The following is a 12500-nucleotide window of genomic DNA, read 5'->3' on the forward strand; positions in this document are numbered from 1 at the left end:
ACACACACACACACACACACACACACACACACACACACACACACACACACACACACACACACACACACACACACACACATATATATATATATGTGTATATATATATAAGGCCTTATCTGCAGCGTCATTATCTGCAATAATTGCCAAAAACTCGCAATAATTTGCTGCCGTATTTCAGGTTCTATTGCCAAAGAGCTCGACCCGCCCACGGGTACCAACCTATCCAGTAGGGGCGCCAACACGCATGCGCGAACCATCGCCGAATGGCAAAAATGCCAAACATTTCCTGATTTTTATTTTATGTCGTCTCATTGAACCGTTTAAAGAGTATCTCAATGATGGTTTACAACAAAATTTATGTAAAATTGAAGTAAGATTATAATGTATAATATGCTGCATATTTCGAGACTCAGGTTCATGCGTGAAAATATAAAACAAATACCACCATATGTAGCTTCGATAAATGGGTGGTAAATAATTGTTTGAATCCTTTGGCTTGGATTACATTTACTTTTTAACTCGTAAGAAACTGAATTTACTAAGTGTTTGACATGAAAAACATTTAAACAACAACAAAAAGTCTATTGGGTGTATTTTTATGTTCATTCTCAGGGCAGACTGGTAATCAAAGGCTATTGAAGTATATAGTCACAATCAGAGTAATGCGTTCGAATTTGTTTAGATTTGATGGGCAGCAAGTGGTCTCTTCAGAGAAAACTGAAGTAAATCAAGTCGGTAACTCATATAAAACAATAAAATACCTGAGTTTAGTATTATTTACTGTGATAACATGTAATGTTCGCAAATAATAATAATTTTGTGTGTTGTGCGATGTCTATTTTAAACAAGACTTCTGTAATACACGCACAATATGCGAGGATAACTTTTGTTGCAATGAAATTATCATGAAAAGTATAGCATACCTAGGTGAATAAGCCTAGAATAAATTTTGCTTTGATTGATGTGTCATGGAATGAATTCTAAATTTGCACAAATAAGATCTATTTACTGACTGCTAATCTGCACAACTAGTTTTTTGAAGAAATAAACTTTTTTCATGCTTAAAGTAGCATGATGTTAACATATTCAGATTCACATTCCGATATGAATTATTAAAGCAAACAAGAAATGTATTTTATGAACTTAAAAGTGTTTTTCATCACAAGAAGAAGCAAATAACTGTAAAAAAAATGTTTTTCAAAGGCGCGCCACAGAGGCACGGGTCGCTCTGTGAGCGTGACGGCTGGTTTTGTTCGAGCGGTACGATACTTTCGCTGTCGTACGCCCGGCAGTGCCCATGAAGTGAAATGATTTCAAGACATTTGACGCTGCAGATAAGGCCTATATATATATATATATATATATATATATTCATATATATTTATATATTTATATTTATATATATTTATATATATTTATATATATACATATATATATACATATATATATATATATATATATATATATATATATATATATATGTGTGTGTGTGTGTGTGTGTGTGTGTGTGTGTGTGTGTGTGTGTGTATCTATCTATCTATCTATCTATCTATATATATATATATATATATATATATATATATATATATATATATATATATATATATATATATTCATATACATTTATATATAACCTTGTTTCCTTTCCTCTCAATTTTAGTAACTTTAGATATTGTTTCTCAGAAGACGTCTTGTAGCAACAGTTCAACACGTTTCAACCAGAGCGTCTGCAACATGCTTACGCCTGTTGGGAGAACAAGATCAATGGTTCCCAGGTATCGTATGTATACGGGATTCCTGAAAACTGATATTATAACATCTGTTTTGTAGGTTCATATGATTTCCTCATGAATAGATCACACATCCAAACAATTTCCTTAAATCAAAGACACTAAAGCTTGTGTAGTTATCATTTTATTCGCATATGAAAAACGAGCCGTACGACACTTTAAGGGAAAAGTTTAACGTTCTCCAAGACAACAAAATCAACGCATTACTTGAGGCCAAACCACAGAGGCGCGAACACCTGCCTTTGGTTGTGTAACGTGGATTATCGAGAGAATTGGTTGTTTTAGAGGAAGTTGAGGTATCAAGGATATCGAAAACAGCATTTACAGAACAACATGTGTGGCAGAACGGCTTGGTATGTGTTGACAATATCCTAAACCTAATATATGTGGGTTAATAGTTATTATCAATAACATGCACATAGGAGGAATTCAAAATGAAAAGACATACGAGTTGTGAACATTAGTGTACAGTATATATACACACCCATGAGTGTATTAAAGGCTGTTAAAGACAAATGATCCTAATCCATAAAGTGATAACTCTCTAAGTTCTTGCTCCTCCACACTTTATCAACCCTGTCTCTCTCTCTCTCTCTCTCTCTCTCCCTGCAGTACCCTTGCACCTGATGAGGTTTGCAAAGCCTGCAGTACCCGCACACTTGACAGCTCAGGCAACAAGCAGTATCGAGCAGCCGACTGGCGCGACCATCCCGGGAACCACAATTATTCACCCAGACAGAATGTGGCACCCACGTCCTTCACGCCCGTTATGTTGAGGTGGGCATGGGGTCTGTGGGAGATGGTGATTGTTGGCCTGTTTTCTAAGGGTTATTTGGTTGTTGCTTTTCATTAATAGGTATTATTCACATGGTATGGTATCTTTACTGTCTTTGTGGGCATTATCTTTCTTGGTACATGACTTCTGATTATCAGTAGATTAACCCACTGCGTACGGGTGTCATGACATACATGACGTAGGAGCTTTGGCCTGACGACGGGCGTCATGACGTACATGGCGTTCGGGGATTTTGGAATACTATGCTATTTTATTGTGCTATGAAAAAGGAATGAGTAATGATGGCTACTGCAGTCATAATTAATATAATTACCGTAATACCGTGCTAGCTTAACGTCCAAAACCTAGATGGCACCACTTTTTCCTAGCACCAGCAGGAGAGAGAGCCTTGAATGGCACCCATCCACGGTCTCTAGCAAGCACTGTCTCTATAGAGCGATGGCACACAGTAAGTTGATGAACCCTTGCTCAAAACTGCCGCCGATGAAGGATGTGCAGGCAGAACGAGAAGAGGAAGGTGACTCAATCCATACCCAGTGTCTAAAATGTGCTCCTGTGCCAATATGGATGCCTTTCATTGTGGCACTCACAGTCACAAGCACAGGTTTCATTCCTCTTCTCTACCTCTTCTTGTTATCTTTATTGTAGGGGGTTATATGTTTCGTATTCGTTCATGACAGCACAAAAATACGAAAAAAATATAGTTGCCTTTTGTCCTTCCATAAAACAACAATACTTCTATCACACTGAGTATAAAGAAAATAATGAGCTAATATGGATAATATACTACAATTTTAGTCTACTGCAGCACTGGTAGAGCCTGTCATATGGCATATATAAGTCTCTAAACTCAATAAAACACACAAAAAACAAAACACAAAAAACGCTCTAGTTTTTCAATGAATGACTGAAAGAGAGTGGGAATGTTCAAATTATAATGTTTCAAGCAGTCTCTCTTTAAAATAAAACTTATCCCGGAGGCTGGGCAAGCATATTTATCCCCGTCTGCAATGGGTTAACATTAGCTGTATTCTGTTACCTTTAAACACTTTTTAACCTATAATTTAAGAAAATAATTGATTGGTATTAAATGGCAAGAGGTGTAAAATCACAGAGTTATGCAGGCAATCTAATTTAGCCCAAAATAATTACTTTTATATATCTCTTACTAGTTATTTGCAAACCATTCAATATTTGTGTGTAGGGTGCCATTGTGAGTGTCATTATCAATTGCTACACAAAAAAGAAAAAGAAAAGAAACAAATTCATTTTTGAACTGGCATGCTATATGATCACATCTCACATTAGCTTTTCATTTCCTACGACCAGTGAACGGCATATACGTGGGGTGAAGAGACAAGGCGAGGGAGAGGAGGTGCCACCCAAGTATGTCATTCAGCCAATGATGTGGGGACTCATTCCTCCATTTTACAAGGTGGGGTGTCTCTCCAACTTTTTTGTGTGTTAAGTATTTGCTTTATCTACCTATTTTCTGTTTTTGGATTTAATTCTGTCTTTCTTTGTGAACTGGATCATTTTTAAAGATGCTATCAAGAAGCGTATTTGTTATTTTATTTATAGATTGCATATTAGCATGCTATTTGGTAACAACTTTATATGATTTTGCAGGGACCCTCAGCCACTAGTCATGGTTTGAAGACAAATAATTGTCGTGTGGAAGACATAGAGGAAAAGAAATCGTACAAGCCTTCACTACTCAAGGGACAGAGGTTAATATTATACTTTGAAATATCCAACAGTATTTTCATATGAATTGTCTGTTTGTCATGTATAAGTTTGAGAAATGTGATAATAGATGATCCAAAATGTGGAGTTAAGATATTTAGCCAATTGTACCTGCATGATATAAAGATTTTTTTTTTTTTTTCTGATACGGTTAAGTTACTATTATTTATTCTTTCGGTGTTTAATAAAAGGGACAAGAAAAATTATAGTCCTGTACATTACAGATGTGTTGTCCTGTGTGATGGTTTCTATGAATGGCAGACGACAAAGGGAGATAAGGATAAGCAGCCCTACTTCATATATGCCCCACAACCAGAAGGGGTAAGTGCCTTGTTTTCCCCTATTTCATTTTTTGTTATTTGATTAATATACCGTTTATTGATTTTATCTATTATTTTTACTATTATTATTATTATTATTGTTATTATTATTATTGTTATTGTTATTATTACTACTACTACTACTACTACTACTACTACTACTACTACTACTACTACTAATCACTTGTTTAGCTTTCATAAAGTCAACGAACAGTTAATGTGGTTAAGCTTGTTACAGTGGGTGATTGCTCATGTATCTCTGTACTAGGTTGAGATTTGGAATCGTGATACGTGGGATAAGCCTGATTTGTGGAGTGCAGAGGAGGGCTGGAAGGGGCCACGTTTACTGAAAATTGCTGGACTCTTCTCACGTTGGACGTCGTCAGAGGTAAGATTGTTTGGTTGCCATTCCATCTGTAAAGGAAGGCTTGTGTCTGTTGGTTTCTTATTAAACAAAATATAATTAACGTAGAGCATCAGTATTCATCAACTTCATAAAAGAATGAATAAACAAGTGGAAAAGATAGACAAACAAAAGACAAGTATTATAGTAATTGAAACAACAAGTTGTTAGTCCAAAAGATTTTTTTTTTATCATTCTTCCTAGTTAATTTCAGAAAAAAACAAGTTTCTTGTTAATGTGAAAGATTATAAAAGATTTCCAATCCCTGTATTTATTATAGTAATACAAGTTTATTTAAGAGTTTTTCTTTATTGTAATTGTTTTAAATTGTATATTTTAGCTTAACAAAGCAACATATTTATTACACTGTACTGAGAAATAATGTCCAAATATGTAAAATTTGCACAAGGACAATTAGATAAGTAAATCAAAATTCATATCTTTCCTTAGGGAGAGGAAGTGATGAGCTACACAGTCGTTACCATGGAGTCAGGGAAAAAATTTGGTGAACTCCATCACCGTGTTCCTGCCATTTTGGAAACTGACCAGGATGTTGAGGTGAGAATTTTAGACATATACCCTGATTGTTATAGTATACAGGTGTTAGAGGTCTCTTTCTTAATGTGATAATTTGTTTTATTTATTTATTTTTTTTTTTTTTTTCTATTTCATGAAAAGTCTCTTGTTGTTGTTGCAAGATAAGGATATTATGAGATGATTATGGATTTGTTATTACTGGTGTTTGTTTTAAGTTTGATAGAATATTAAGGAATTGACATAAGAATTATGAACCCTCCCTCAGGGAATTAGAAATGAAGTTTCAAATTTTATGTTATCTTTTTTTTTCTTCTCTTTTATTCTTTCTTAGGACTGGTTAGACTACAGCCGCTTGAGATACAAGGAAGCTCTTGCCAACTTAAAGAATGAGACTGACTTGATTTGGCACCCCGTCTCCAAAGGCGTCAATAATTCTCGCAACCAAGAAGGGAATTTGACATCTCCAGTCAGTCTAGATCAGTAAGTTACTTAGTTTCTTTTTGCCTGCAACATTTATTTTTCTTCTTCTTTTTTTCTTTCTGTTCTTTCCTTTCCTTTCCTTTCCTTTTGTTCCTACTTGCTCTTGTTCTTTTTCTTTTTTTCTTTTTTTAATGATATTGGAATTTTTGCACCCATAACATATGCTTATTTACTATATAGATATAAATTTATAGTCAATACATATAATTTTTCTAAGAAAATCTAGAATCATTTCATAGATTTCAAGCCAGTATTTTCTCTCTGAAGGATAAAAAGGTTTTATCTGAAATAACAAATGACCTACACAATATTTCTTTCATAGTAGCTTTACGTATTAATACACACAAATGCAATACTTGCTACAGTTTTAATCACTACACATAATTATGTTGCAAAAGAAAGAATTACCTAAATTTGCAATTTTATCATTGAATTTTCTTTATAGAAAACCTCCAGAGACTGCCAGTAGCAAACTGATGGCTTCATGGCTAAGCAAAGCACCTCCCAAACAGAGTGGAATAAAGAAGGAACCCACAACTCCAAACAGTATTAAGAAGGAAAGCCAGGCAGCAGAAGTTAAAAAGGAAGCGAAGCCCTCGCCCCTTGCCAAGTGGCTTAAAAAAGAGCCCAAAAAGGAAAAGGAATGAATTGTACTTTTGGAATAATGTTATCAGGTACCTGATGTTGAGAACAAAGTGAAGCCTTTGCCCCTTGCCAAGTGGCTTGAGCAAGAGGTTCCTATATGAAGTGAAATGTGATTCATTTATATAGAGCATTAATTTCTGCTCTGTTTCAGCAGCTTAGGTGAGCCCAGAAAAGAGACACTTATGCCAGTACCTCTCTTTATTGTTAAGTAGATTTTTAATATAGCAAAGTTTTTTCATGTAGTTGTAAGGTACGATTACATAATTTTCAAAGTTTTGTTAATATGGTAGTGACAAAAAAAAATCTCATAGACCTATTGTAATCAGTAAAAAGAGTTACATTATTTGAATTGTTTAATATTTATGTAAATACAGTTCATATATTGTAGTGGTATAGCTGCAGACATAGGACTTATATTTAGATTAACCCAGAAGAGTGTAAAAGATTGATTAAATTTGAACATTCCAAGAAAAAACTGATGTTTAGTTTGTTATATCTTTAATATTTGTCAACCATTGGAATAAAATAGGCTTAAAATGTAAATAAAAAATATTTTTTCAAATACCTTTTTTCTTTTTTTTCTTTGAATACCAATTAAAGGACCCTAAAATAATTAAGGATTTTTTTAATTATTATGTTTTGTATGTATCCGTTGCCTGTAATAAAGTATCCTAATGAAGAATACACTCTCAAAGTTCTGAAGTTTTACATATATAGTAAAAATTAAAATGAGAACTCTTGCCTTACCAGTTTTAGGTGTTATAAGAAGTAATTTGTGATAGAAGATAACAATGATTATTGTCCATTCTTGTTTATAAATTGCAAATATTTAACATCACATTCCCAATGCACAATGAAAGCAGGTATGATTGCATTTATCACTCTAGATAACTTATGAATCTTGCAAAATCTCCTAAGATATATATATTATTTAAAAACATGTTCCTGCACAACAGACCAAACCTGTCAGTCAAGCATCATGTGGTCATGTATGATATCGGTATAGTGTGCTGTGTATGAAGTTGCTACTGTTACTTTCCTCTGACATCTATTAGGTCAAAGTATAAGATATTTACGTGATGTAATTATTGTGAAAATATATATCAAACATTTTAGCAAATTGCAGTTTTAACACATTGAAAAAGGCTTCTATTGTATGTAATTAATAGAATCTTGCAACTTTATAAATTTAATTTCTCAGGAATTTGAATAGAAAAAACTAAAAACTGGGACAAAAAAAGGATATAAAATAACTGAACAACCACTGGATTGAAGGTACATGCTATATAAAAGTGACAAGCATTATAAATAAAGCTTATTTGTTTTTTTCAGCTATAAGAGAGAAATAGAGTATTGGTCTTAAAATGGAAAATGAAACTAGATGATACATTATTATTTATTATAATTAAAACTTCTAGTCTAAAATCAATTATTGTAACATGAAAGGGACAAAAGAGACAAAACAAATGTATTCAAAATGTCTTATTTAAAATGCAAACTCATTCCTTTCTGTAAAGAATTTTGTCTTATATACATATACATTATGTACACAAACTAACAGGAAATAACTCATAAATCTATGTAACGGTTTCCTCTTCCATGTTACCCTTTGGTAACTTATCCTTCATAAAATTTATAATTTACAAATAGAAAATATAGGCACATTATTCTACATTCCACTAAATTATTAGTCTAACAATTCATAAATATTTACATTGTTTACATAAACAGACCTATGGAACGAATCCCTAACCAACCTGTACCTTGTAGCTTGTGCTTTCAGTCTTACAAGCATGAAAATGTACATTAATCAGTCTGGGATTGTAAATGATTCTACACTTTGAATTTAGGAGATTCTCAGCATCTCTGTCTCACTAATTTGTACGACTGACATGAACTTTTGAAACGTGAGTATATAATTTGTACCATAAAAATAACAGTGCTGTTATTCCTTGACATCAGTCTATTCATTTAAAAGTCACTAAAAAAAAATCATGCCTCTTATGCCTCCTTTTTCTTACCTCGTTATCTCGATCCCTTTGGTTCCTTTCCATTAAACAATAAAGCTACTGTGAAGCAAAATGCAATGCATCCCAAAATTCAGAGGTGGATTACATTATTACTACTTGCAGTCCAATTATTTAAACATGAAATCTACCTTAGCTGCATCACCTGCTACTAAAATACACACATCAGAAAAATATAAGAGCATATTTTATTGAGCAGTGCTTATCTTGTACAGCTGTCATTAACATGAAATGTGGAACCCAAGCTGACTTAATTACCTTTTTTTTTCCCTTTCTATTTACCAAAATGTTTAAACTACAATGTGCATGAAAGAAAAGGTACTCGTTTAATACTGTGGGACTGCATTACAGTTACACCTGTCAAACTATGATAAATCTTATTTGAAAGTAAATTGCAGTAACCATTATTTTCACACTAAGAGATGGTAAGGTTGTAGTTATTTTTCTTGGCATCTTCACGTATCTGAAAGAATTCCTCCTCAGTGAGATTCCACGAGGACACCCCAAGGTTGTCGAGGTTCGGGCAGGAAGCTACCAGGCGATGGACACTTGCATATGTAAGAGGCACCTGTAACAATTCATTAATCAGTTAAATTTTTAATGAAGATAATCAATGAATTGGCTTCCTCTGCTAAGATTAATGAGTAGAATAAATTATAAAACATTATTCTTTTTTTTTCAGAATATGCGGTAGTTCTCTAAATCAATGGTATACAAGACATAAACAAGCTTGGTTGTATCCCTCTCGTTCAACTTCCTTTCCTTTCCATTGTTGAGGGTCTTTGATAATAGGCCAGATTTGACCCTTCTTCAAGAATGTAAAGTAAAGCCAAGCATTATTTTGGATTAATTTCAACTTTGGAATAAATGGATATGGATAATAATCTTGTAGTTGTAGTTATTTGGATATTAGGTCAAGGAAAAGAAGATGGAATTACTAACCCTCTCTATAACCCATCCTATATACCAATTGATTAACTGATAAATAAAGTGACATAATTATAAGAAAATTCATTGATTAAGATAAATAGGTACAGACAAAAGCTTGAAATTTGAGACTTCTGAACCACTATATTAAACATAGAAGCAATCTATACTGGTTATTTCTAAATACACAAAAACAAATGTGTATGTGTCTTTGTTATCCCATATATGACACAAAATTTCTATAATGCAAAGACAAAAGAAAATATAGTTATAAGTACAGCATACATAATGTTTTAGTAATTTCTTACTTTAGCACCAGAAAGACATACCAAAACCTAAAATACCTACAAACCTAACAAAAAAAAATCTAAAAATACAATGAAACAGTAAAAACTTTACTTACATGCTTGTCAGATGCAATGATGATTCGCTTAGCCTGCTTCAGAGGGTTGGCTAGGAGAATTCTATTCAAGTACCGATCAGTCAGAAATTCAACCTCTGCTTTCAATACAAGAGATTCAAGCTTGAAGCACCACAGAAGGAAAAATTCTACACACTCATCTGCAGGAATAGAAAAGAACAAATATATACATACCAAAACGAGAAATAAATCGTCTTACATGTCTAATTTTCTTCCTGTTTATCTTTACTGAATTTCCCTATGTTTTCTAGAAATTTTCCTCTCACACTTTTATTTCTGCACTTTCTAAACAACTGAAAATTTAAATAATTAAAAGTATATGAATAATATGCATAGTGTTTTTCAGTCTAGTTGGCTGAATCCTCCTACTTCTTCAACATCCTGTTATCTATATATATTCTTTACTATGCTGTAAAATACCACATCACTTTAACAAAATAGCAAGAAAGTATATAAACTACCTTTTTTGTAACCAAACATCCTTACCACGTAGAGTAATAAGTGTTTATCATAAAAGAAAAAGATTCCCCCAACATACTACTTATAACAGCTTCTTTCCAAACTTGCAGATGCAGCGAGGTCAGAGAGGAGAACAGGTGTCCTGGATTCAACAGTCTTTCATCTCCTTCTACTGTGGCTGTGGTGATGTGCAACGTGGTCAGGTGGGGACACTGCTTCCCCAAGAGCACTAGTTTTTCTTGACTCACATCATCACCTGTTATGTAATTAAAGGGGAAAAAATGTGGTTAGACATCTGGCACAAGTAACATGTTTCTTTTTTTTCATATCTCTGTTATAATATGTTATATCAGGTAGAGAAAGAGATATGTGTGATGAGCAGGGGAATGAGAGAAAGAGAGGTAAAGGAATAGGAGAGGGATGGAGAGAGAGAGAAAGAGAGGGAGAAGGAGAAGGAGGAGAGGGACAGGGAATAGGAAAAAAGACAGGGTCATAAAAACTAATTGGGATAAAACGTGTGCTTACAGTTGAGTTGCAGAGTTGTAAGACAATGTCCTAAACTTGTCACAGCTTTTATGAACCCTTTGCCTAGTACTGCTGATGTTTCAATTTCTAATATTCTGAAAATAAGTCATGTATTTACATACAGCATTTTACCAAACACTCTGTTTAACCCTTAAAGGATGAAATACAGCAAATGCCTTTCTAAAGCAGCATATGTGCACACTGGATGAAACACAACAAAGGTGTCACAAAAAGTGTTCAAATTGCCAATACTATAAATATCCAAATTGGAATAACTTGAGCTGAAATAGTTGTGTTCTCAAACAGAAAAAAATATGAGTTCCTGCAATCCTTGTCCATGTCAAGTTCTAAACTTTGATGTCCTTTAGGGGTTAATCTGCCTCTGGTTGATTTACTTGATTTATTGGTATGCTACATATATTCAGTTTTCCATTCCATTTTCAATTCTTATTTCTTATTCTAAGACTTATTTACAAAATTCTATTCAAGAATTAAGAATAGTAAACATATATACTTCAGGAGATATGCTTTCAACAATCTCTTTCCATCTTGGGTACTTTCTCAAATGGAGCAAAAGAAGGAATCATTGGACTACACTTGAACCACAAGGTAACCTACCTGACATCACCCAGCTTGGGCAGCAGAGCCAGACTTTCATCATCCAAGAAAAGACTGGCGGATTCTAAATCGGGACAGGCTTTACCCACCCAAGCTATTTCTTCTTCAAGGGGCTCAAACAGTGTCTGAAATACGAACACATAGTAAAGAATGACTGGAATAATAAGGCTGGAATGTTTCATAAGTGATGAGGTTTCTCTTCAGGGTTTCTTAAGAGTGATGTTGATGGTCTAGCTTCTCATTCTTTTAATATGTGAATATGTGATCATTATATGTTTATATCAACACATGTTAACATTATATTTAGCATTTACCTGAGTTTGTTCAAAATGCGTTAACTTGAATTTAGTATCTGACTTGTAAAACTTGTTGATCAAAACAGATCCCAACTGGTCACTCTGGAGCCTCTCTAAATTCTTTGAATGTCGAAGAACATGTTCTATGCCTTCAGTAGTCACTTCCCAGCATTTGTATATGCCAAGTTTTTCTAATTTTGGACAGCCTATTGCTAAAGCTTTAAGCCCAACATCTGTGACTAAATCTGAGATGGAAACATTGACATCAACAATGCCTTTGCATCTCTGGCTGACAATGTGTAAAATTTCATCACTACACTTACTAACCATATTCAGGACAGTAAGATTCTTCATTCTTTCCACGTGTCCCAAAACAATACTTCTAATTGTGACATTTATTGCCCCTGGAAGTCTCATCTTAAAGAAAAGTCCACTCAGATCTAAGGTTTGAACACAAGGCTGCAAAAGCACACGAAGGCAGGTTGCCATGCCAATAGTTCTGCGTGTCCT

General features: G+C 33.8%; 2 protein-coding genes across 2 annotated transcripts in view; one reads left to right on the top strand and one right to left on the bottom strand.

Moving 5' to 3' along the window:
• The first annotated feature begins 1995 nt into the window (after positions 1 to 1995).
• LOC122246118 (abasic site processing protein HMCES) lies at positions 1996 to 7281 on the top strand. The gene is made up of 9 exons (XM_043004434.2): positions 1996 to 2143; positions 2403 to 2567; positions 3916 to 4021; positions 4216 to 4316; positions 4557 to 4653; positions 4921 to 5040; positions 5506 to 5613; positions 5924 to 6072; positions 6518 to 7281. The coding sequence occupies exons 1-9, from the start codon at positions 2124 to 2126 to the stop codon at positions 6717 to 6719; spliced, it is 1068 nt and encodes a 355-aa protein (XP_042860368.2). The 5' UTR covers positions 1996 to 2123; the 3' UTR covers positions 6720 to 7281.
• An 820-nt stretch (positions 7282 to 8101) lies between these two features.
• Positions 8102 to 12500, bottom strand: part of LOC122246112 (uncharacterized) — a 6757-nt gene continuing 2358 nt past the window's right edge. Inside the window, exons 3-8 of the mRNA XM_043004426.2 lie at positions 12009 to 12500; positions 11695 to 11819; positions 11077 to 11171; positions 10631 to 10807; positions 10075 to 10232; positions 8102 to 9312 (exon numbers count right to left, since the gene is read on the bottom strand). The exon at positions 12009 to 12500 is cut by the window's right edge and continues 132 nt beyond it. Coding sequence (XP_042860360.2) covers positions 9160 to 9312; positions 10075 to 10232; positions 10631 to 10807; positions 11077 to 11171; positions 11695 to 11819; positions 12009 to 12500 — 1200 coding nt within the window. The 3' untranslated portion in view covers positions 8102 to 9159. The remainder of the gene's footprint in view (positions 9313 to 10074; positions 10233 to 10630; positions 10808 to 11076; positions 11172 to 11694; positions 11820 to 12008) is intronic.

This window comes from Penaeus japonicus, unplaced genomic scaffold, assembly GCF_977035675.1.
Source record: "Penaeus japonicus unplaced genomic scaffold, GWHDUDI00000001_assembly GWHDUDI00000012, whole genome shotgun sequence".
Lineage (NCBI taxonomy): Eukaryota > Metazoa > Arthropoda > Malacostraca > Decapoda > Penaeidae > Penaeus > Penaeus japonicus.